Below are 26,421 nucleotides of genomic sequence, written 5' to 3'. Positions count from 1 at the left end.
TTGTGCAACAGCTTAATGAGATTTTATTAGCACTACAGGTTGTAAATAGTGATAGCTGAGGGGATCTATAACACACAGCAGACAAAGGGGTTTCTGTTGACTCCAAAGCTTCACTCCTCATCAAACCCTTTCTGTAGCAGCCGGGGGAGGTTGGAAAAGAAGAAGAGAAACAGCTGTCAGGTCTTCAGATTAGTGCGGCTTTAGTGCAACAAAGCAACTCAGATATATATACACACACATATATATATATATATATATATATATATATATCAACTGACAGAACACATACTCTATCCGTGCTAAAGAACAAACAGCAGAGCAGCAAACGAGTTAAATGCAGCCACTAGAGGGCAGCACGTGTCAGGGTCAGATGCTGCAAAGTGCATGCGTCAAACCTTGGATCCGACATCGCGGCTCTTGGCACGAAGCTTGTTGACCTGAGACTCAGCGATGTCAGCTCTCTCTTCAGCCTCCTCCAGCTCATGCTGCATCTTGCGGAACTTGCCAAGATGAACATTGGCCTGTTCTTCCTGTTAAGGTTAACGAAACAAACCTGAGTATTTGGAGACAGAAGACGACACCACGTTTAGACTTCACCTCAAACATTACCATACTTACAGCCTCCTCTGCAGATCTCTTGTAGGCTTTAACTTTCAGCTGCAGCTTGTCCACTAGATCTTGGAGCCGCACGATGTTCTTGCGATCTTCTTCAGTCTGTGGAAATGAGAAACAAGGTTACACATTTGGCCTGTGGAAGGTTGGCGACCTGTCTAGGGTGTACTCTGTACCCTGTGAGACAGGCTCCATCACTCCCATAACCCTAAAGCGGATAAGTAGTGAAGAAAATAAATGGACGGATGGTTTCAAACTTACAAAAAATGCTTAATTCAACCTGGGAAATGGATGCTGATAGTTTCCACAAACCTGGTAGGTGAGTTCCTTGATGCGACGTTCATATTTACGCACCCCCTTCACAGCATCACTGCTTTTCTTCTGCTCCATTTCCACCTCGTTTTCTAGTTCCCTTACCTGGTTGGGGAGATGATTTTACAGATAACTCTCCAAAGAATTTCTTTCAAGAATTGAAAAATTTAATTTCCCAGAAATAGCACAGATATGTAAAAGAACTGCTCACCCTGGCCTCAAGCTTCTGCACCTGCTTCTTGCCTCCCTTCATGGCGATCTGCTCAGCTTCATCCAGGCGGTGCTGCAGGTCTTTGATGGTTTGTTCCATGTTCTTCTTCATCCGCTCCAGATGAGCGCTGGTGTCCTGCTCTTTCTTCAGCTCCTCTGCCATCATGGCAGCATCAGTGATGGCCTTCTTGGCCTTTTCCTCTGCATTCCTGCACTCCTGCACTGCCTCCTCCACTTCACTCTGAAGCTGGGATGTATCAGCCTCCAGCTTCTTCTTATGATTTATCAGGCTGGTGTTCTGCATACAATAAACAAAGACAAATGATGTCATATGATATGCAGTACCTTTTGTCAGCAATTTAATATGAACCTTTCTGTCTGTGTCACCTGTGAGTGCAGTAGCTGCACCCTCTCGGTAACATCCAGCAGCTCTTGCTCTGCAAGTTTGCGGCTTCTCTCCGTTTGCTCCAGAGCTGCTCTCAGCTCCTCCACTTCAGCCTGAAGCAGGGTGTTGCGTCGCTCAACAATGACAATGTTTTCCTTCATATCATCATTGGCTCGCAGAGAGTCGTCCAGCTGAAGTTGTGTGTCCTAGAAAAATGTTAGATCCTCTGGTTATAAATAATCCATTACAGAAATAGAAACATGAGAAATAATTACTTTTTAGTTTACCTTCAGATGTGCATGGACGGCCTTAAGCTGTTTCTGGGCCTCAGCTGCCTGCCTGTTAGCCTGGCTTAGCTGGATCTCCATCTCATTCAGGTCTCCTTCCATTTTCTTCTTCAGCCGCAGAGCCTCATTCCTGCTGCGAGTCTCAGCTTCAAGAGAGCTCTGCAGGGTGTCGATGGTCCTCTGCAGGTTTCTTTTGCTCTGCTCCATCTCTTCATCCTTCTCAGCCAGTTTACGCTCCATGTCAGCCTTGATTTGGTTGAACTCAAGCTGAGCTCTTAGAATCTTGCCCTCCTCATGCTCAAGAGAACCCTAAGATGGTTGTGAAATCATATTTTGAACTGTTCTTTTTAAAGTTATAAATATATATACATAAGAGACTGGAGGATGTTAGGTTTTAGTCGCACCTCTGCTTCCTCAAGGGCAGACTGAATCTCACTCTTTTCTTGCTCCAGCTGCTTACGGACCTTCTCCAACTCATGAATGGTTTTTCCCCCCTCACCAAGTTGCTCAGTGAGGTCAGAAATTTCCTCTGTGTATGAAAGCGGTTGTGTTCAGTGTACTTTTCTTTTGTACCTGTATGTGTGTGTGTATGTTGTCAATGTGCATTCAGTTACCCTGAAGATTCTTGTTCTCTCTCTTCATTGTCTCCAAATGTTCAAGAGATTCTTCATAGGAGTTCTTAAGTTTGAAGAGCTCAGTGCTGAGAGACCTGGCCTCCTTCTGGGAGCTCTCCAGCTCACACTGACACTCCTCATACTTCTGTTTCCACTCAGAAAGAATCTGAGATAGACATTGAGATAGAAATGGTATGAATTTAGGTTTAAATCACTGACCTCTCCATAGTTTCCCTTGTATCTGCACTGTAACAACTCTTTGACAAAGCAAGAGGTCATTATCTGTCACAGACATGCCAGGTTTATAGTTCAACATGAAGAACAGAAAGCATGATTTTAATGATTAATGTGTTTGCAGTAGTTTAACGATAAAATATGAAAAATACTTTGTCAAAGTTTCTTTGTTTCTTGTCCAGAGCAGCAGCAGCAGCATTAGACCTCTCTACATCCACCATGAGATCTTCAATCTCATTCTGCAGCCTGTGTTTGGTCTTCTCCAGAGAGGAACATTTAGCATTCACTGCTTCAACAGCCTCCTCAGCCTCCTGCAAACGCTGAGCCAGCTTCTTTCTAAAAGTGAAATGCAAGTGTTTTTATATTTTGGCCCATTATTTAGTTAGTGAACATTTGTACTCTGTAGCCTTCTATAGATATAAAAATCTATCAAAGGCTTGCAGACATATGTAATTGGAAGCAAGCTTATGCTTGCTTCCAATTACATATTAGAAGCTTGTTTTGTTTTGTTTTTGCCTGAAAGGGAGCTTCAGTAACAACACTTTCCTTTCAGAAAATGTTAGATTTTACATTTGTTCAGACGACCACAAGAAGTCAACTATGTATGCGGCATTTTTTAACTTTTGAATATAACCAACTAGTATTGTTGTTTTTCTGTTAAGGTCATCCTGGGGCAACGACATCCAGCAAAGGACCCCATGTGCACTGTGGACATTGGGGTGTATGCTCATTACTTGAGCTCCTAGATCAAAACTACTCAAATCAAAACATTGAAGACATAATTATCGTCATCACAGCTGTCGCCACTCAGCAAAATCTTCTGCACCACCGTTGGTATTGGAGTAAAAAAAAGATACAAAAAAATTGCAACTGTTTTCAAAGTTTCCTCCAGAAAGTCTCGCCTTATCACGTATACCTTCTCTACCTATCATCTGGAAATCTCAGAGCTTCTGTACTGATACATTATTGAAATGGCACTAAAGATCAAACACTCGTGGTACCTGCGTAGCAGGTTGTAAAAATTGGGACGTGCACAACATGCCACGCCACCATTTGATAGTATAAACGGGTATAAACACTCCTTGAAGCAGGTGGTCCTATCTTTACTGTTCTTCTTTTGAGCTCTTTATCATATTTCACAGTTTAGATTAATGTTCTTGTTTGTATTTAACTTACTTGGCCTCTTCTAGTTCTTCAGTCCTCTGGATGGCATCAGTTTCATACTTGGTTCTCCACTGAGCCACCTCAGAGTTGGCCTTGGACATGCCACGCTGCAGTTCAGCTTTAGCCTCCTGCTCCTCCTCATACTGCTCCCTCAGCAGGTCACAGTCATGGCGAGCAGACTGCACTGCATGAGCTAATGCATTCTTGGCCTGGATGAATATATATATAATATATGTATAATGGGGGCAATTATCTTGCAGCTTGTGTTTTTATTTTTAATTTATTTGGATCTATACTAGTTTTGCATACCTTTATTTCCTCTTCTAGCTGTCTCTTTATATCTTCAAGTTGTTGGTTATAGGAATTCTTTCCTCTAGTCAGCTGAGAAACAAGAGATTCTTTCTCTTCCATCTGTCTTAAAAGCTCATCTAAAGAGGTTCAAGTTCATTAAATTCCATTGTTCTGTATTAAATGCGTATGACATTTGAAGTGAACACAGGATAATACAAACCATTCTCTGCTTGAAGTTTGGCTTTCTGAGTGGTTAAGTCACTAAGGGATCTTTGATATTCATCACACTTGGTCCTGTATTCATTCATTTGATCCTCCAAAGTTCTGCAGGTCTTTTCCAGTGTAGTCTTTAAAGAAATATAACAGTTCACAGACAGTCTAGATGTTAATCTGTTATTTGAAGAGTGACCAACCACATTTTTAAACTTACCTTAGACTTTACAGTTTGTTCCATATTGGAGACCACATCATCCAGCTCCAGTCTGAGCTCACTCTTCTCCTTCTCCAGTTTCTGCTTGACTCTCTGCAGGTTGTCAATCTGCTCTCCCAGCTCAGCAACACTGTCAGCTTGTTTCTTCCTGAGTGTGGCAGTAGTGGCTTCATGATGCAGAGTGGCCTCTTCGAGGTCTCTGCGCAGTTTCTGGAACTCGGCCTCCCTCTTCTTATTCATTTCAATCTGGGCAGCTGTCGCTCCTCCAGCCTCCTCCAACCTCTCACTGATCTCCTCCAGCTCTCTGGCCAGGTCAGCTCTCTGCTTCTCTACCTTGGCTCGAGCAGCTCTCTCTGCTTCGAGCTCTTCCTCCAGCTCCTCTACACGAGCCTGGTGCGAGAATAACATGTTGAAATGAGTCAGTACTTTAAAAACTACAGTTAAGACAATAAACAGTGCACATTTTGTCACCTGTAGCTCTTTCAGTTTCTTTTGCAGTTGAATAACGATGGCCTGTTCATCTTCAACTTTGCTGTTCAGCTGGCTGATCTCAAAGTCTTTCCTGCAGCATTTTTTCTTGTCAGTGTTAGGCAACAAAACAGTGTACATGGTATTCAGTGATGATACTGACTGAACAATGTTGAGATGAATGCTTACTTTTTCAGACGCTCCTCCAGCTGTTGCTTGTCATTTTCAAGATCCATCACAGACTCCTGGGTCAACTTTAGATCTCCCTCTAGTTTCCTCTTAGCTCTCTCGAGGTCCATTCGAATCTTTTTCTCTTGCTCAAGAGATCCTTCAAGCTTATGGCAAAAATGAAATATTATTGCATTTCTGAATAGCTTAATTCCCAATATAGTGCCATCTAGGTAGCATAATTTCAAAAAGTTTATATTTTACATCATCCACTTGTTGCTCCAGCTTAGCCTTGGCCTTGGTCAGAGAGTTGACTTTGTCTTCCTCACTCTGCAGGTCATCCAGAGTTTGCTGATGAGCTTCCTGTAAAGCTTTCTTTTCCTTGGTCAGCTTGGCAATGATCTCATCCTGAGCAGCCATCTCTTCAACAAGGTTCTTGACCTGTTGTAAGTAAATGATGGTATTACAAATTCTGTGCACAGGTTAGACACATGACTCTTTTTCGTACCCTTGTTGTCAGAAATAGAGATATTACATTAGTCGTACCTTGTTCTCAGTGGCATGCTTCTCTTTCTCCACTTTAGCTAGAGTTAACTCTAAGTCATCAATGTCTTTCTTCAGCTCGGAGCACTCGTCCTCCAGCTTCCTCTTCTTAGCAGTCAGTTCTGCATTCATCTCCTCCTCATCCTCCAGCCTCTCTGTCAGCTCTTTGATTTTGGCCTCCAGCTGAATTTTGCTCTTGATCAGCCCCTCACATCGTTCTTCAGCATCACATAGATTGTCTTGTTCCTACCAAATAGAATTCTTGTTAGTGTTCACTTTAATGACACGTTTAAAACAATATATAACTATGGTGTCATTCTTACTGCCTGAACTTGGAGCTGCAGGTCATTCTTCTCTTGGAGAAGAGTCACCATTTTCTCTTCTAGTTCCTTTCTTCGAGCTTCAGATTTTGCATAAGCTTCTTTGAGCTTTAGGAATTCTTCCTTCATGTTGGCCATCTCTTTTTCTGCCTCAGCAGATCTCAGTAGAGGTTTGATCTTGAAGAAAAGCTTCATCCAGGGCCAATTCTTAACCCCCATGAAGGCACGGATGTTCCACTGGATTACTAATAAAGCATCTCTAGAAGTTTTTTCAAGTAAATTAGGGATTCAGTTAAGAATAAAATCACAAAACAATAACTGCTGAATATTTCATGACCAGTATCACGTGGCTGTAGAAGATACCTGCGTTCCACCATCTTCTGATACTCAATGCGAGACAAAAGACCACGGGATCTGGCTTGAATCGCTGTGATGATTTTGGAAAGACGCTCATCTCTCATCTCCTCAAGCAGACCCAGCAAGCCAGCCTTGAAGAACACCTAACAACAGCAATGGGTTTTAAGGTTGGAAAATCCTATTTTTATTTTTGGACATTTTTACTGATGTGAGTAACACCTGAGAAGATACCTTCGTATGCCCAAACTTGTATTGGTTGTGGTCAATATCCAGAGATGCAAGAAGTTTTTCAGCTCCCTTCCTACTGTCTATAAACTGGCCTTCGGGAATGGCAGCAGGATTCAGGATGCGATATCTGGAAAATGATGATGTAAACTTGAGCTTGTTTTGAGATACCCCTACTGAAAGTAGAATGAAGCACACAAGTGTTTTTCATATTCTCTAAGGTGTCTAATATATGAAATTTCTTCTTGTATAAAAATATTTTACTGCATAATTAGTAAAAGAAAAAAACTGCAAAATAATACTCTGAACTCATGTAATTTCATAATGGGATGTCTGATTCTTTCTAAATTGGTGTGAGAGAGTCAACAAGGGGTCTTTATACATGTCTGAAAAACAGAACGTGAATTTCTTAATGTATTAGGTAAATTTACTACTTTCAAGTATTTTTAAGTATGAAAATCTGTGCTGAATGTTCTCATATACTTTTCAACTTTTTTTTCTTTTTGAAAACTTGAAGACATGATGATTATTGCTCATTGGGAAGCATTTTTCTTTATAATTTTTCTTGGGAACATTAATTTTTTTCTTGCAGAAAGTAATGTTTAATAAAACATCTAACAGACAAGTACAAAATGAACTCAAGAAATTGAATACGGGTTAGCACTAAAGAGCTTAAAGCTAGCAACTTAGGTAACTCATCTAGCTTCTCCATACTAAATGAGTTTTTCAATTTTTCAATCTTCAAAGACTTACCATGGATATTTTAGAAATACATCTGTAAAGATTGTGGCTCATTAGGGTTGGTTTAAATTACAAATGAAACATACATTAATGTGAAAAAAAAATTAATCCAACTACCCTAAACCAGTTACTCATGAGCTCCTATCAGTTAAAGCCTATATGGTGCCCTTTCCAACAATCCTTAGTAGGCCCTTCTGGTATTCTTTTACAGTTTTGTTTTGTGATTTTTTTGTTGGTTTTTTAGTTAATTTAGGGTGCATATCACAATATCTGTCAATGTAAATATTTTTGCAGTAAAATATTTTACACAAGAACTAGCACTGTTCTTGACAGCACTAACAAGAACCCATTTCATATATTAGACATCTTAGACAGTATGAAAAATATTGTTTGTTTTTCTTGTGGTCTGGGTATCTCGCATGTGGGAGCATTTCCAACCTGTGATCTTAATGAGGTAATACCTCTGCTTGAAATCTCCATAGAGGATCCTGTTGGGGAAACCCTTTCTGCAGATCCTGATGCCTTCCAGCACACCGTTACAGCGCAGCTGGTGCATCACCAGAGGGTTCTCCATGGCCCCTGGAGTCTTGGTCTCATTGGGGATGATGCAGCGTACAAAGTGAGGGTGAGTTGACCTCAAGTTGGTCATCAGCTTGTTCAGGTTCTCCTTTAATGAGGTGAAACAGATATTTAAAAATACTAATGATAGTTGCATGTAAAAACCATTTAGTCCAAGAAATGTAAAACATAAGTACCCTGTGAAGAGCAGACACGGTCTGAAAGGAGGATCCTTTTTTCTTCTTCTCTTTTTTACCCTCGACAGCTTCAGACATAGCTGTTGAGAAAATGTGTGTTGTTAGTACTAGACAAGAAACCCTACAAATATCTTAAAACTAGATATTCATCCAGGTGTACCTGAGTCAGCTCCTGCATAATTTGCAAAGAGAGTTGCAAGAAGTTTGAGGGTAGACTTTTGGTACAATGCCACAACAGTCTCATTCAAAGGATCCTTGTTCTTCACCAGCCAGTTGTTGATATTATAATCAACAGTTCCAGCGTAGTGAACTAGGGCAAAGTGAGCCTCTGGTTTTCCTTTGACAACTCTGGGCTTCTGGAAGTTGCTGGATTTTCCCAGGTGGTTGTCATAGAGCTTAGCTTTAAAGGTGGTATCAGTGGCTTTGGGGAACATGCACTCCTCTTCAAGGATGGACATGATACCCATGGGCTGCAATTTATGAGTGAAAGGGCAAAAAATGAGTGTTTCTTTTTTAAAACAAAAATTTAAAAAATGCCATATTTGCATTAATTTGAGCTGAACATGTAATAGTTCGGGGTGTCACCTTTTCAATCAGGTCGATACAGGCCTGCAGATCCATGCCAAAGTCAATGAAAGTCCATTCAATGCCCTCTTTCTTGTACTCTTCCTGCTCCAGTACAAACATGTGGTGGTTGAAAAACTGTTGCAGTTTTTCGTTGGTGAAGTTGATGCACATCTGCTCAAAGGTGTTGAACTGTAAATAAAGAAAGAAAGAAAATGTATTCAATTTTAATCTTTCTGTACATATTATGTTGGGAGAGATGCAGTTTACTGTGATTGCTCACATCAAAGATTTCAAATCCGGCAATGTCCAGCACCCCTATGAAGTACTGGCGAGGCTGCCTGGTCTCCAGTGACTGGTTGATTCTCATTACCATCCACAGGAACATCTTTTCATAAACAGCTTTTGATAGAGCACCAACAGCATAGTTCACCTGTGGAGTGGGAACACAAGGACCATACAAGAAGCCACAAAGCAAGGAGGGTGCATTCCTCATTTTTGAATCTATTTCTAACCATTTAAAGATAACTGTATTGAAATGTGCCTTCTCTTATTCTCTGACCTGGGCAACATTTTGTCCTTTGGTGACCCACTCGTTTCCTACTTTGACTCTTGGGTGACAGAGACCTTTGATGAGGTCGGCAGAGTTTAGGCCCATCAGATAAGCAGATTTGTCCGCATCTGAAGAAAAAAATAGAATACTTTGAAATTCTCTGGTTTGATTCTGTGCCAAAGTGCCAAACAGAACCACACTGTACCTTCAGTGCCATCAGCCTCTGCCTGCTCCTCTCGCTGCTTCTGCTTGAATTTCATGTTACCATAGTGCATAATGGCACCAGTCAGCTTGTACACAGAGTTCTTTTCCTCTTGCGTAAAGCCCAACACATCAAAGGCACTCTGTAGAACAGCATACAATAATGTCTCAACATCCTTAAAGTGAAAATATCACTTTAAGTAATCGGTCCAAAACTTCTACAGTGCTCTATTAGACCAGCACATGGACTTATTAAATGAGAGGTTATAAAATAGCAATAAGTGAGAGCCTGACATCTGTTGCCATGAGTTCCTCAGCGTCATCAATGGAGGCCACTTGGGTTTCCCCCTGTGAGATGAAGGCATAGTCATAGGGATTATTGGTGATCAGCAGCATCTCTGGAAGACACACAAATGAATGAAAAAAGGTGATAAAGGTGGGCACGTGACAATGCCTATGTTTTATCTCTTTTTTTATACCATTCCGTGCACTAACCCAAGATTTCAGGCTTTTTGTTGGACAGAATCTGGTAGAAGATGTGGTAATCTCTCTCAGCCCTAAGCTGGAAGATCACACGAGACTTCTCCAGAAGGTCTGACAAACGTGAAATAGAAGGTATTTCCATCTGTTACAGCTTGACAAAATAAATATGATACAAGTGTGGAAAGAATGTTTGTTCTTACATGTTTCAATGTCAGCAGAGGCTAGTTTTCCCCTGGTATCAAAGTGAATTCGGATAAATTTACCCTGAAAAGATCATATTTGCATTTAAAAACATTCATTGATAACTTATCCTCTTACTGACTAATTCCATAGAAACACCAGATTCACAATATTCATGGTTCAGCTGTAAAAATATTTGACACTCACAAATCTGGAGGAGTTGTCATTCCTAATGGTCTTGGCATTGCCAAAGGCCTCCAGAGCAGGGTTAGCCTGGATAATTTGATCCTCCAGTGTGCCCTGTCATAAAGGAACACTGTGGTTGTTAAATGTGTGAATATTTAGAGGCTATCTCTTTTTTCTTTTTTTTATTAAGAATCTCTTTACTAGCAGATTATATGAAATCAGGAGAAACGTTTGTAGTCTTTGCGGGTCTTAAGCCATCATCAGTGATGAGAAGTAATCCTAGCCTGTCACCTTGGTTAAAAGTGAAAAACTCTTTTGGTTAGTGTGAATTAGAATATCTATTTCTTTACTTGTTTCCCATGGTTACCCTGGAAAACAATTTTCAAAAGCGTAACATGTTCTGATAACATAGGGTTTGAGGTACTTTGCATCATTGATGAGCTCTTGGACCTAAGACAGAGTTTATTACTTACCTTGTCCTTGACATTGGCGTCCTTTTTAATGCTTCCAGCCGCAATACTCGCAAAATACTGGATTACTCGCTTTGTGTTGACAGTCTTTCCTGCACCAGATTCTCCACTGTAATTGCAAAGTCACTCATCAATATGTAAATACACCATATTGTAGACTAATGTTGTGTTGTGTATCCAAGACTTTACATACGTGATCAGAATTGACTGGTTTTCACGGTCTGCAAAAAAGTACGTTTGTAAAGGTTATGTCAGTATATGTCACAAAACTTAACCCAAACTGTATCTATTAATATCCATCTGTACCTGCCAGCATGTACTGGTAGGCATTGTCAGAGATGGAAAAGATATGAGGAGGTGCTTCACTCCTCTTCTTTCCTCTGTAGGCAAGAACCACCTCCTGATTGTAGACTGGCAGCCATTTGTAAGGGTTGACAGTCACACAGAACAACCCAGAGTAGGTCTGAGAATATAAAGAAAGCCATTGCTGTTAAATGGTAAATGGCCTGTATTTATACAGCGCTTTAATCGTCCCTAAGGACCCCAAAGCGCTCTACATATCCAGTCATCCACCCATTCACACACACATTCACACACCGGTGATGGCAAGCTACATTGTAGCCACAGCCACCCTGGGGCGCACTGACAGAGGCATAAATGCATTTCTATTTCTGATTTAGAACTTTGTGTTTGGATATGCTTCAGGCGTTGGACATGCCGCTAATTTGATGGTAACTCCCAGAACATTGTTGTGTCTAAATTCAAGATTCAAGATCTTTATTGTCAATACAACAATATACACAGTACAGCGTACTGAAATGCCGTTTCACCCCAAGCCCCCCATGATGCATTTACAAGAATATCTCCAACAGATATCAGAGTAGAAATTACTAATAAATAATAACTCACTAAATTTGGGTAAAGTTAAGAGATAAAAAGGTACTATTACTGACTATATCTATGTACAGTAAACAAAGACAGGAGAGAGGCAATATGAAGTGGTCATGTGCAATTACATTAAAGTGAAATGACTGTGCAGTAGGTATGAATACCAGGTTCAAGTTATGAGTCAGGTTATTGTAGACAAGACAGGACAAAGACATGTGCAAGATGCAAAATGTGCAAATATAGTATAATTTAGCAAATACTACAAATTGTTCCTGGTTTGTAGTAGATTTGTGGAAGTTTATGTTGTTTTTGAGTCTTTTGGTGAGTATTGTAAGGTGTTTGTAAAAGTGTTTGTGTTTATCAGTCCTTTGGCGGTAGTGAGTTGAGGGCTCTGACTGCTTGGGGGGAAAAGCTCTTGTTTCTATGTTAACATTTTAAGTGCATTCCTAATTAATGGAATACAATATTTGCCAAAGTTAGAAAAAATGAAGCTTCAGAATATTCCTGGTAGCCACTAATATCAAGCTTAACCACAGTTCATAGGTCATCTTCATGCCAACCTTCCCCAGCCGATCGCTTACAACTGTACGCTTACCTGCCTACAGTTGTTACACATCTGCTATCCTCTTTGCAACCCACCCAAGCTCTTCAGTTTCATGCTGTGTCTGATTTAATCAATGCCATCTCATTCCTGTTCTTTTCAGAACATTTTGCTGCTCCTCATCTAGTGAAAGCACCAGATGTAAATGACTGCAAATAGGTTTTACCAGGTTTTCCTTGTTTTTGACTAGCTGACTACTCACATAGATCATCCATGCTGCATAACGCTCTTTGAGATTAAACAGCACCGCTGGTTCATGGAGGAAGGTCAGCATGGCCATGTCTTCAATCTTGTCAAACTTTGGAGGATTTTGTTGCAGAATCTGCGAGTCTTTGACAGTCACAGTCTGGAAGGAAGAAAATAGAATGCATTTTTATGATTCAGGTTATGAAACCAAACATTTACTTCCTGTTGTCTGTGTTACCTGCTTGTTCTGCCCTGTTATTGTCAGCATTACTTGTGTAGTGTTACAGTGCATACCACAGGCTGTCATTGCCAGATGGCAGCAATACCTCACTTCATCACTCAGCTGCTCTGTGCTGTGAGTGGAGACTTTAATTGCACTAGTAGACAGGCTTCCATTTGAACTTGTCCTGACACTCACTTAAGGACACACACTTTAAATCATTCATAGATTTACACTCAGATTATCACTTTCTCCCAGACATGCACTCATATACACTCACATCTAATGTGGTTCCTGTGCTGCTCTAACTGACCTGGTTACTGGAGTGGCTCCAGTTTATCAAAATCACCTGATAGATTTCGTTTTCTGGTACAAAGTGGTGTACTGAATGATGAAGTGGACCAGGCAATCGATTCGACTGTGCCTACCACTACAGCATGCAAGGTAGTCTAAGTGAGAGTATATTTGACTTAACTGCGATCTCACTGTGTGATAAGAATGAGGGCAAACACAATGATAAAAACAGCAACCAACTAACCTTCCCATTCTGGGTCTCTACAGTGACCTTGTCTCCATCTCGGCTGGTGATGGTTGCCTTCACAAACTCTTCCACTGGATCAGGGACAAAGCATTCCTTCTTAATGTCAAAAGGACGCGTCGAGGCCTCCATACGTTCCTTCTCCGACTTCCTTAGGTACGGGGCAGCCGCCCCAAACACAGACATCTCTGCATCCCCCATCACAGCACTAATATACATACAAAGAGTTGGTTCAGAGCTTGATACTCTTTCTTTCTTTTCTTTAAAAATTTACTGCACTCCATTTTCATGCAAATGAAAATCTAACTTATTTTCTTTGTCCAAACCATATATAGAATTTCCACTGATGGAAATATATAGCCATATGATTAACTCTGTAATATAAATTGTTATAAAAAAAACTTTAAAGAAGGATCATTTACCAGTGGGTTCAACTCAGATGACAAGTGAGCTCAGACTTCACTGTATGAAATGATGATTCACCTGCAGAAAGAGTGTTTAATGAGATTTGGCAGCATCCTTTTGGGTCATATAAATGGACTGGATCTTATAAAGTGCTTTTCTACAATACTTAAGCACTTAAAGCGCTGAATACAACATGTCTCAGTCACCCAAGTACTTTTTCCACATCTAAGTGCTTTCCATCTAACATTCATACTCAGTTATCTACTTCTAGATTAGTAGATAACCTGCCACAGCCATACAAAGTACACCAGTCCAGTGTTAGCTAAGTGTTAAATAGGACTGGGAGATCTTAAAACACCACATTTAAACCTGTCTAGTTTAGACAATGGGAAAATAAACTATGATAACAGCATGCAAAGTATAACCAGACTTACAGAGGCCAGGTGAAGAGAAAGTAGCTGGTAGACCTGCAGGCAAAGCAGGAATCAAATATATAACCCCAGATAACCCTACCTTACAAGGCCAAGGGCACCACCCTGACCTGATAACACACACACACACACACTTACTTGGTAACCGCCATCATTTTCATCACTTATGACAGGGCTCTCCATGGCTCTCATGATGTCTGGCTGCCCTCTCTGCTTGTTTGTCTCCACCTCTCATGTCCAAATAATGTGATTTTTTGGGAACACTGCCAGGAACTTTCTGCAGCATAACTCATCTGTGACTCACCCAAACATAGCTTCTCTATCTCTAATTCTGCCACACTTTTTTCCTGTCATCTCTTGCACTGAATTCTTCTTCCAAGTGGGGACTGGTCATGGATGGAAACCAGATTCCATTTACTGCCTGGGCAGAAGGGGCGAAAAGGACAGAATGACACTTGAAAGGCACAAATTGCCACCTTATTTACTTATAGTTTACAATGACTCAGTCATTTTTGCCATGGCAGTGCATCTCCATAGCTTGGACTTTTCTCCATGTCACCAGTCCAACATCCAGCAGCCCACAGAGCAGATGGAATCTTAGCAAAACATTATGCAGTTTTCACCCAGTTAGGCACAGTTTGCAGGTTTTCTTAAACACATGTTTGTGTTACACATGAGACACAATGATAAAGCAAGTTTAAAAATACATCACAGTTGTCATTTCTAAAATACAACTCAGAACTGTTCGCACTTGTTACGAATGATGTTAATAATGACTCGTTACAACTGATGCACTTCAGAGTGCACAGCTCTGCACACAAGGTTGATACCAGCGACTGAAAACAATCTAAGGGAAAGTAATTTCAGATTAAATTTGAGCCAATAACCATGTTAAGCTCAAGTACTTTTACATGGAATGACAGGCAATTTGAAAACAGACCTGGTATAGTATGAGACTAATATATGTCGGACTTTCAGATACTCAGGAAAGTGTGCCCTTTCACATTTTTCTCATATTTGTTCATGTTGTATCTTTTATAATTATATTGGATGAGTAAAAAGTGAAATTGGATACTATTAAGTAAATTAAAATTGAAGATGGCTCAAGTCTTTAGACATGCTTTGCTAAAGACTTGAGCCACCCCCTGTTTTTTTTTAACACTTTGCTTATTTTCTTGTTATTTTATAAGCTGGTCATGAGCAACAGTTTTCCAGGCTGTCTGAAGGTCTTGACTGCTTTGTTAGTTTTTTTTCAGTCAAGTCATTGTAACAGACTATTTTCAAAGAAATGTTATTTGTTGTTGTTGTTGTTGTTAAGCTGCTGAACACTGACCTATGAATCATTCAAAGCATACAAAAGGCACCTAGCTCAAGGTGATTTCCAGTGAGCTATTAGCTGATCCACTCTGCAGTCCCACCTGGAAAGCGTCCGATTGGTAACGGCTTCATTTTTCAGTCTGACAATGATCCCAAACACACTCCCGATGCAGTAAAAACATTGGATAGAAAAACATGCAATGAACACTATCAGTCATAGATCGGCTTAAATCTTTTGCACGATACTGTATAGATACTGTATTTTTGGTTTTTACATTCCCAACACAGCCCCATGGGATTAAAAAGCTTTTCCAAGCCCTGAACATTCTGTTTTTTGATGTCATGTGGAGTGAATCTGGTTTTGACAGATACAACTGTTTCAAAGGGTTTGTGAGGTTGTGTGAGAACAGTTAGAAGTTCATATAGTGCCAAATCACAACAGCAGTCAACTAAACATGCTTTATATTGTAAGGTAAAGACTTGACAAAGCCAATCAAAGGGGCACAGAGAGATTGATTTACAGCCTAAACTCCAGCAATCAAATGACCCCCTTCGATTCTAGGCGAGGTTGTTTTTCTGGGAAGAGGTTGGATTTAGGTTGGTGGTTCAGTAGTGGTCAGTGTTTTGGAATGACTCACTGAACCAAAGCTTGCACTGATGGTGAACAAGTGACAGACGACTTGGAGCCATGGGCTTCTAATACACGTTCTAATAACAGTTTTATTTTTTCAGTTATTATACAGGAAGTTCCACTTTTGATTTTACATGTGGTTGGATTTGATTATGTCTCACAAGATGTCTCAGAGATCTTCTGCACAGAATTTGTAGATTATGAATCCTTATAGATGATGATTACACTGTGAAGAGAGAAAGCGGGAGCGAGAATGACATTTGTATATATGAAATTCAAACTTGAAAATATTTAGAATGTTTAAGCATGAGCAAAATTACATTAAAATAAAATTTTCAAATATGTCTGAGTACACTGAAAGATGTTTGAACATTAACCTGTGACTGATCGTAATAGTGAAATCATCCAAGGGATAACCTTCTGAACACTAGAATTTTAAAACTGCAATCCTGAAATGTTCTATTTCTTAGTTTAATTTCAAAACTTTTTTTTAACACCTGGCCATATGCAAACCAATTCTAACAGAGGAGGCTATACTGCATCACCACCTCAAGGATTTTAGTTCCATTCTTATTGTAAGTACAAAAGAATATTTCTGAGAGTATTGGTTGTATTAATGATATTGAGTCTGTCAGTTCAGGCAGGGTATTATTAGATGCTATTCTTGGTAGCAAATTCTTACACCCATCACACCTCACTGAAGTGATTTGTTGGTCTATTTAAAGCCTCTCACAGCTGCATTCACTCACCCCAAACTTCCTCTGTTTTAGTCAGACTTTGTTTGTAATCACCACAAACAGATCAAATGGATTTTACAAAGACAGACTTTCATTTTAAGTTTATGATTCAGTCACTATTGAGTAAAAATAGGAAGCAACCTCCTTGTGATTAAGATAAATCTGTCTATGCCCGGTGATTCTATTGAATTATTTCACTGGTCACCTTCACGCTTTGGGCAACTCAGTCGCAAAACAGTTGTCAATGTGTTTTCAAAAAAATCACAGCACAACTCACACTAACTGTAATCATTCTCAGTCAAGGTTTGCAAGTTCAATTTAATTCAATTCAATTTTATTTATATAGTGCCAAATCACAACAACAGTCACCTCAAGGTGCTTTATATTCTATAGTAGATTCTACAATAATAGATACAGAGAAAAACCCAACAATCATATGACCCCCTATGAGCAAGCACTTTGGCAACAGTGGGAAGGAAAAACTCCCTTTTAACAGGAAGAAACCTCCAGCAGAACCAGGCTCAGGGAGGGGCGGGGCCATCTGCTGCAACCGGTTGGGATGAGAGAAGGAAAACAGGATAAAGACATGCTGTGGAAGAGAGCCAGAGATTAATAACAGATATGATTCAGTGAAGAGAGGTCTATTAACACATAGTGAGTGAGAAAGGTGACTGGAAAGGAAAAACTCAATGCACCATGGGAATCCCCCGGCAGCCTACATCTATTGCAGCATAACTAAGGGAGGATTCAGGGTCACCTGATCCAGCCCTAACTATATGCTTTAGCAAACTGGAAAGTCTGAAGTCTAATCTTAAAAGTAGAGATAGTGTCTGTCTCCTGAATCCAAACCAGAAGCTGGTTTCACAGAAGAGGGGCCTGAAAACTGAAGGCTCTGCCTCCCATTCTACTTTTAAATACTCTAGGAACAACAAGTAGGCCTGCAGTGCGAGAGCGAAGTGCTCTAATAGGGTTATACAAGGTCTATACTACAAGGTCATTAAGATAAGATGGGGCCTGATTATAAAGCGCCTTGAGGCGACTGTTGTTGTGATTTGGCGCTATATAAATAAAATTGAATTAAATTGAATTGAATTGAATTATTTAAGACCTTGTATGTGAGGAGCAGGATTTTGAATTCAATTCTGGATTTAACAGTTTAGCAGTCCGCCGGACCAAGGAAGAAATAGAGAGAGCGTCGACGGGTGCAGTAATTTTTACTTTGAGATTCATTCAGAATCTAACAGTGCTGAGGTACGCCAATGCACCGTGAAAACTAAACAGAAACACAAAATACATTTTCTTAGACGCTTATTACAAATATGAACTCAAATAAAGCAGAAAATACAACAAAATATCAACTAAGCAATCAAATACAACTTAAAACATGTACCTCGCTCCGCATTCCAAGGGCTGCAAATTGTAATTTTCGCTAGAGTCCGGTATCACGCTGCTTCACGCTTCATCGAGAGCTGCCTACTGGCACATGTGCGCCACAAAACCGGTCTGAGTTGGAAGTGAAGCTTGCCGCTAACTAAGCGACAGAGCCCTCTACTGGACACTACGAGTAGCTGTTCAGGCTTAGATCAATAAACAAAACTGGACCTTTACACTCCCACCAAATCATGTATAACAAACAACATTCTATACATCATTTCCAGACTTAACATATGGACATTACTACAAGACCGAACACAATTTCAAGCACATCATCAATAAACCTTCGCAAAAATACGCCTGATGTGATAGTATTGATTGAAACATCAATTAGTTATTTTCTAATAGAACTACAAGCTTTTGAACAGGTCGCTCAACTATGTGAGGTTTGTGTGCTGTACCCTGCTTCTTTGTTAAGCTTCGATCACCAACTTGAAGCTTGACTCTGCGGACCAAACCGTCATCTTCTTCTGGTGCTTCAACCACTCGAGCCAGTTGCCACTGATTTCTGGGAAGCATGTCATCTTTGATAATGACTATGTCATTGACCTTAAGATTTCGACGTGGTACGTGCCATTTCTGTCTCGTAGATATGTTCAGAAGGTACTCTCTTTTCTATTTACTCCAAAACTGCTCAGTGAGATACTGGACTCTAAACCAACGTTTCCTTGCATATAAGTCCTCTTTCACAAACTTTCCTGGTGGAGGCAGTGCAACCTTTGATTTCATCAATATGAGGTGATTTGGAGTTAGAGGTTCAGGAGATTTAGGATCATTGATTCCATCGACGCTCAGTGGTCGGCCATTAACGATAAACATCGCCTCATAGAATAGAGTTCTTAGAGAGCTGTCATCCAGCCTGCCTTGGCATTGAGCAATGGTGGCATTGAGAAAATTGCGGATGGTTCGAATCTGTCATTCCCACACACCTCCGGCGTGGCTAGCAGATGGGGCATTGAAGACGAACTCACACTGTTTATTGGCAAGGAATGCTCCTAAGGCATCTGTGTCACATTGTTTAAGAGACTCCCTTAGCTCATTTTTGGCTCCAATAAAGTTTGTACCCTGGTCACTGTACAACTTACAAACAGCTCCTCTTAAGCTGATGAAACATCTCAGAGTGTTGATGAAAGAGTCAGTAGAAAGATCCTCAAGCATCTCAATGTGGACTGCACGTGAGGAAAGACATGTAAAGAGGAGTCCGTATCTTTTATGCTCTTTGTGTCACGGCCTGCGGGATCGGCAAGGTGCTGAACAGCATCACTCCACTCCTAGCCCCCCTTCTCTCCTCTTTTTCCTCTCTCTCCCCTGTTTTGCCAGGGCGGAACTCATGGCGGGTTCACGCCCTTGGTCCACGCCTTCTCGGATTGTGCACACCTGGGCTTCATCAGACCAGCTGGTATATCAGAAGGAGGAGATCAGCTGTTCAACGCTGGATTGTTGTGAAGGCTTCTGTCAGTACACACCCAGCTCAAGTTTCCCGTGCCTCTGTCTCTGAGACTTAACGTGTTCCTTTGTTCCTAGATTCCCCGGACCCGTTCCCGTGTTTCCCCGTGTGGTGTGTGGAAGGAGTGACAGGTCGCTAGTGGAGAGGAGAGAGGCTGTTTGGAGCGCGAGTGTGGTTTCCCCGTTTTCCCTGGAGCCCTGGACCCCTGCCCCTCACGTCTTGTATATAGCACTAACCCCGCACTGTCTATACATACACTCGGTGAAGATTTGTAATAAACTATCTCTGTGTGAACGCTACCCAGGAGTCCTGCGAGTGGATCCTCTAAGCAACCCGTGACACTTTGCGACCTTGTTTTGTGACAAATGGTCCGAAACAGTCCATTCCACAATACATGAAAGGATCTGAGATTTCAACTCGTTCCTTTGGAAGTTCAGACATGCGTTGTTCTTCTGGTGAACGTCTTAGTTTTCGACATTGAACACATTTGGTTACAAGTTTTGCAACTTCCCTGCTCCCACCAATCACCCAAAATCCGTTTGATCTGATTTCCATGAGAGTTTGGCTTCTACCTTGATGACAAATCTGCGCATGAAAATGAGCAATGATCAACTTTGTAATGTGATGGTCTTTCGGGAGGATGATGGGGTGCTTAACTCCCTGACAGAGTGTTGACTTCTTCAGTCTTCCTCCAACACGGAGAAGTCCTTGATCTAGTACTGGATCTACTCTAAAGAGGGGACTTGAACTCGGAAGGTTATCTCCCACCTTCAACACTTCCATCTCTTGAGAAAAGGCCTGCTGCTGAAGGAGCTTTATTATTGTGTCAGCAGCTGTTTCCCGTTCGTCTACTGTTACAAAGTTTCCATACTGAGCTTTGCTGGATCTCAGTGTTTTTATCCTTGCAACCACTTTAAGGAGCATTGACCAGCTTGAAAACCTTGACAAACAGCTGAGTTATTGTCTTGTTCACTTGTTTGAGTTGTGAGAGCTTTGACTACTTTGACTTCTGGATCCCCAACTAACAGCACATCTGAGGGGCTGGGTGCATATGAAATGTCATGTTCCCACAGAAACTTTGGACCAGACAACCAACATGTTGACATGATCTCTGATGCACTGAGCCCTCTAGAGGCGTAATCTGCAGGATTCTGAGCTGTGTCAATGTAGTGCCACTGTTTGGGATCTGTAGTTTGCCTAATTAACTGAACACGGTTAGCAACAAAGACGTGGAACCGTCGCGCCTCATTGTTAATATAGGCTAAGACTACTTGGGAGTCAGTCCAAAAGAACTCTTCATTAATGCACATCTGAAGCTCTGCTTTTAGCATGCTGCTCATTCTGGCTGATGTGACTGCGGCTGAGAGTTCTAATCGTGGGATACTTGTGACCTTGGTAGGTACGACTCTTGCCTTAGCCATAACAATTATGGCTACATTTTCCTTTCTGAAACGACAGAGTACCCCCACCAATGAGTTGATCATATCTGGACCTGTGAGAAGAGTGTCGTTTAATGAGACACCAAGAAATTTTGCTGAACAGTCAAAGACGACTCTTAGCTTGGCTGGTTTTTTCGGGTGATACACCCCATGGTGTGGGATGTACCATGCAGTCTCGCCATCAGACAAAGGAGGGGCTAATTCTGCATCACCACTGCTGATAATGTCTCTCATAAAGGAACAGTAATGTTCATAGGGCTGTTCGATATAACGATATATATCGGATGACAATATAAAAACGTCTATCGTTTCATTTTACGCTATCGTTTGTTTCGTGGTGTCGCAAAATAAACTGTTTATGGCAATATTTTTTCATCGTTTTGATGGTCACTGTAGTGGCTATATTAATTTCCTAAAGTTCTCTCTTTCTCTTATATTTAATATAACCACACTACAGACGGACAAGCGTTTGTGTTTATGCGTTGTCGTTAGCAACAACGACGGTAAAACCACCTCGTGTTCGCTTGTTTATTTTCCACATAAACCTTTCACAATAAAGCTCAAGATCCTGTTGAGACTTTTCAAAATAAACTGAATCACGTGAAAGATGCAGAGTATTTACGGATGAGAAGCAAAAAAGAGCCGTCAGGTGCTAAAAAATAAACCTTAGACTCAAACGTTAGAACAGGCTTTTCCCCGCAGCACGCCGTGTAATAAATACTCACAAAGAAAACGGCGGCCGTTATAACCTATGTCTAAAAATGTATCGTTTCATGCATCAGTTAAAACACTCGACTCCAGGTACGCGACGCCCAGCTGGAAACACTTCACTCAAGTCAAGCTGCCCGACATTCACAGAATTTACAGAAAATGTTACATTTTTGTGATTTATATCGTTATCGGACGATAGATGTCTTAATATCGGGATATGAGATTTTGGTCATATCGCACAGCCCTAAATGTTCATAATACTGTTTATCAGCCTTTAGCCTTTTCTTCAGGTGTTGCAGTCGGACTGTGGCTAGCTTCTTGTTGTTGGGAAGAGTTGGCGGATCATTGCCCTTGAAGGGAAGCGGCATCTCATAGTGTACATCTGGTCTTTGTTTTATTGTATCACTGAGGATTTGTATGAAGCAAACATCATCCTGTGATACATACTTATCCTCATAGTTTCTCTCATTAAAGTCAGTCTCTAGGACTTTGAGTACATCTGTGGCTGATGGTATGGGCATTTCTTTGACTGTGATCCTGTGCACATAACTCTGGTTACCTTCTCTGTCTAGGTGGGGATTACCAGAACCAATAATACTCCATCCTAGTAGGGTTCTTTGTGCGAAAGGTTCATTTATTTTGCCTGTGACGATCTCTACTGGGGCTAGTGCTGATGGGCAGTCATAACCAATCAATAGACCTACTTTACAGTTCTGCAATGGCTGTAACTTGTCAGCTAAGCCTTCAAGGTGTGGCCACTGTAGTGCAGTTTCCTTGGTAGGGATATGAGACTTGTCAACTGGGATAAAGTCACGAGAGTAGGCTTGTTCTATTTGGACACGAGTCTCAGAGTCAAACCCATGCACCTGTAAGTTGTTGGCAAGTTTACTTGCAACAACTGTGTCGACGGAAGTCATGGTACTAAGCTTTAACTGCACTGGTTGGGTGTCTACATTTAGTTCTAATGCCAAATCCTCTAAAATAAAGGATGAGTCACTCTGGGTGTCAAGCAGGGCATATGTAAGTATTTCTTTCTCAGGCTCAGATGCAACTGACACAAATACTGGTACTATGCTGGATGTGGAAGATGTTTTCCTTATTAGTACATGAGTCATAACATTATGCACTTCCTTGTTTGCATCTTCATCTGGGGATTTAGAATCCTCAGTTTTCCTTTCTTTAGGTTCATTCACTCTTTCTGTGTGTAGACAGGTGGGATGACGCCGACCACACTTACTACAGGAGTGACGTCCTCTGCATTCTTTGGTTACATGACCCCTTCTCAAACACCCAAAGCAGAGATGATTTTCCTGAATGAAAACTTTCTTGTCATCACTAGTTTTCGCTGCAAAAGCAGGAGACTTAGCTATGCCGTGCGATTCTTCTTTGCAAAACAAACATGGGGGTTTAGGTCTAGAAGTGGATACTGGGATTGGTGGAGATTTTGGTTGGATGGTAGTACTGAGTGCCTTCGCTCTTTTAACGTGCCGCTCTTCTGATGCCCTTTCGCTCATTAGGAATGGTGAGGCAACAGGATTGCAAACTACTTTAGCTTCGTTTTGTATGAACTTTGTAAAGCGAGCGAAGTTGGGGTAGTCTTGGCTTTTGTCTAGCTCCTCCACCACAATGCGGCTCCATCTCTGCACTATCCACTCAGGCAGTTTTCTTAGAAGCTTGTGATTTTCCTCACAATCATTAAGGATATCTAGGCCTTTGACTTGAGGGATTGCCTCTGCACAGCTTTGGAGAAAATCTGCAAACTCCCTCAGCGCTATAGGATCATTGGCAGCTATTTTAGGCCATTTTGTGAGTTTAGCCCTAAAGGCTCTTTGGATAACAAATGGGCTGCCATACCTTTCCTCTAGAAACGCTCCAAATGCCTGCGTATGCCTGCTCACTGTTGCGGAAGAAATATCCCTCTACTGCCTTTCGTGCTTCACCTGCAAGATAGCTCTTTAGATACAACATTTTCTCACACACAGGTAAAGGTTTGTCACCAATTACTGCCATAAAGGATACCTTCCAATCCATAAACTTTAGGGGGTCGCCACTAAAGATGGTGGGCTCAGGTACAGGAAGCCTGTTTAGGGTAAGAGAGCTGGCAAGGGCTTGAACTAAGCTAAGTTCTTCTTGTTCTGGAGTAGTATTGTGAGGTCTAAATGTCGGTGCTCGTGGATTTAAAGAGAGCCGTGGTGCACTGTTGGGGAGATTTGCGGAATTTTCTAAGTTGTAGCAGGACACTTGATCATGGCTTTCAATGTCATTTTGAGCGCTAAGGGCTCTTACTCGTGCAGCTGCTACTTTCACTTCACTGTCTGCCTTTAACTGTTGAAGTTTAGTCTTTTCCTCCTCCAACTTTGCCTTTGTTTCCACTTCCTTTATTTTCCACTCATTTTCCATTTGGCTGATCTTGGTTTCCTGTGCCAATATTTCTTGTGTGGCCTTTGCTTGTTCCACTTTGGCTGCAAGTTCAGCCAAACTTTGGCTGCTTCCGCCTCACGACTGCCAGTAGAATTTGCCTTTGAGCGTGCGACTGAACCCTCTGGGAATGACGTTTCAGTTTTTGTATCACCAAACACAGAACCATGGTCCCTCTTGTTTAACATCACTCGAACTCTTTCCTTTTCAAGGCGATCGTTAAAGAGCTGATTGATATTTTCCTGTCGTTTAGCAATAACTTCACAAATGTCAGTTGTAAGCACTGCACAAGCATCCATTCGCTTAAGAATGTCTGGCGTCATGGATTGGCTGCGGCGAATGGGTTCATAATGCTGTTGTACTACAGCGTGCTTGTCTCTTATGTCATGACTGGCATTGTTTAGTTCTTCAGGTGAGCAGAAAGTTTTCAGATTTGTTCTGATTTCTTTAGCTGCCTTCTTCCAAGCGTCATAAGCTTTGTTAAATGCCTTCTCATTTTTCTTTGCCTCATATTCCTGCATTTCTTTACCTTTTTCAGTTAAATGCCTTTCACGATTGCTGGATCTTACTCCTTGTTGCTCTGAGTCGTCGGCTTCTTCAGCAGGGTTCAACATGTTGTTACTGTAATGTGTATGTTGCTCTATGCGATAACGTCTGGACTTAAACTTACGTGAGTATTACTTTAACTTTCTGGAAACAATGCTCACATCAGACGTTTACATCACATAAATAAACAGATTAGCACCCACATATTAGACAAATGTAACTGTAAATACTGCTGATATACCATAACGTTACTTTCAAGAAGAATAAACCCATACAATTTAAAGACTGTGATTACTTAGTGCAATGCAGTACACCTTTAAAGCTGTAAACCACAAAAATATTTAAGGCAAGTAACTCTGAATTAGTGTGCAGACATTTTAACTTTGTTATCAGCAAAGTCCTTAATGGGCATAATACCTGCACCTTTGTAAAATGACCATCAGAGTTCAAAGTGGAGGTAGGCGACAAAGCAATGATGATCTTGACTGGTGTAGAAATCTCTCACAGCTGACACACGGACCCAGCTCGACAGGCACGGGCTGCACTCATCTGGCATGGGAGCTAGCAAGTAGCCTTCACTCAGCGATCGAGTTTTCACTGTAGCAGTCCCCCGGACCAAGGAAGAAATAGAGAGAGCCTTGACAGGTGCAGTAATTTTTAACTTTGAGATTCATTCAGAATCAAACAGTGCTGAGGTACGCCAATGCACCGTGAAAACTAAACAGAAACACAAAATACATTTTCTTAGACGCTTATTACAAATATGAACTCAAATAAAGCAGAAAATACAACAAAATATCAACTAAGCAATCAAATACAACTTAAAACATGTACCTCGCTCTGCATTCCAAGGGCTGCAAATTGTAATTTTCGCTAGAGTCCGGTATCACGCTGCTTCACGCTTCATCGAGAGCTGCCTACTGGCACATGTGCGCCACAAAACCGGTCTGAGTTGGAAGTGAAGCTTGCCGCTAACTAAGCGACAGAGCCCTCTACTGGACACTACAAGTAGCTGTTCAGGCTTAGATCAATAAACAAAACTGGACCTTTACAAACAGGGAGCCAATGAAGGGAAGCCAATACAGGAGAAACATGCTCTCTCTTTCTAGTCCCTGTCAGTACTCTTGCTGCAGCATTTTGGATTCATTGAAGGCTTTTCAGGGAGATTTTAGGACATCCTGATAATAATGAATTACAGTAGTCCAGCCTGGAAGTAATAAATGCATGAACTAGTTTTTCAGCATCACTCTGACACAAGATATTTCTAATTTTAGAGATGTTGGGCAAATGGAAGACAGCAGTCCTACATATTTGTTTAATATGTGCAATGAAGGACATGTCTTGGTCAAAAATGACTCCAAGGTTCCTCACAGCGTTACTGGAGGCCAAGGTAATGCCATCCAGAGTAAGAATCTGCTTAGATACCATATTTCTAAGATTTTCAGGGCCGAGTACAATAACCTCAGTTTGATCTGAATTAAGAAGCAGAAAGTTAGCGGCCATCCAGGTCTTTATGTCTCTAAGACATTCCTGCAGTTTAACTAATTGGTGTGTGTTATCTGGCTTCATGGATAGATAGAGTTGGGTGTCATCTGCATAGCAGTGAAAATGTATGCTATGTCTTCTAATGATACTGCCTAAGGGAAGCATGTAATCATTCTCAGTCAAGGTTTGCAAGTATTGCTCTTTAATTTATAAACTCCAGATCTGACAGATGCT

At 41.1% G+C, this 26,421-nt stretch overlaps 1 protein-coding gene across 1 annotated transcript; it reads right to left on the bottom strand.

Annotated features, from left to right (window-relative positions):
- On the bottom strand, positions 1 to 25,348 carry LOC116313226 (myosin-7). The gene is made up of 41 exons (XM_039602670.1): positions 25,120 to 25,348; positions 14,161 to 14,443; positions 14,026 to 14,058; positions 13,609 to 13,669; positions 13,187 to 13,394; positions 12,445 to 12,588; positions 11,060 to 11,216; positions 10,947 to 10,974; positions 10,757 to 10,862; positions 10,305 to 10,397; positions 10,118 to 10,181; positions 9,930 to 10,028; positions 9,729 to 9,832; positions 9,439 to 9,577; positions 9,243 to 9,361; positions 8,964 to 9,113; positions 8,702 to 8,872; positions 8,277 to 8,586; positions 8,117 to 8,196; positions 7,823 to 8,028; positions 6,627 to 6,750; positions 6,402 to 6,538; positions 6,042 to 6,297; positions 5,722 to 5,964; positions 5,440 to 5,616; positions 5,197 to 5,342; positions 5,011 to 5,101; positions 4,540 to 4,929; positions 4,330 to 4,456; positions 4,128 to 4,246; positions 3,831 to 4,027; positions 2,807 to 2,990; positions 2,421 to 2,586; positions 2,211 to 2,335; positions 1,807 to 2,115; positions 1,522 to 1,725; positions 1,136 to 1,432; positions 925 to 1,029; positions 619 to 714; positions 396 to 530; positions 1 to 131 (listed from the first exon to the last, which is right to left on the bottom strand). Exons 5-41 carry the CDS (start codon positions 13,385 to 13,387, stop codon positions 111 to 113), a joined length of 5,820 nt encoding a protein of 1,939 aa, XP_039458604.1. The 5' UTR covers positions 13,388 to 13,394; positions 13,609 to 13,669; positions 14,026 to 14,058; positions 14,161 to 14,443; positions 25,120 to 25,348; the 3' UTR covers positions 1 to 110.
- Between the last annotated feature and the right edge of the window lie 1,073 nt (positions 25,349 to 26,421).

This window comes from Oreochromis aureus, linkage group 18, assembly GCF_013358895.1.
Source record: "Oreochromis aureus strain Israel breed Guangdong linkage group 18, ZZ_aureus, whole genome shotgun sequence".
NCBI lineage: Eukaryota > Metazoa > Chordata > Actinopteri > Cichliformes > Cichlidae > Oreochromis > Oreochromis aureus.
The sequence above is the reverse complement of the archived record's forward strand: the minus strand, read 5'-3'. Positions and strand labels throughout refer to the sequence as shown.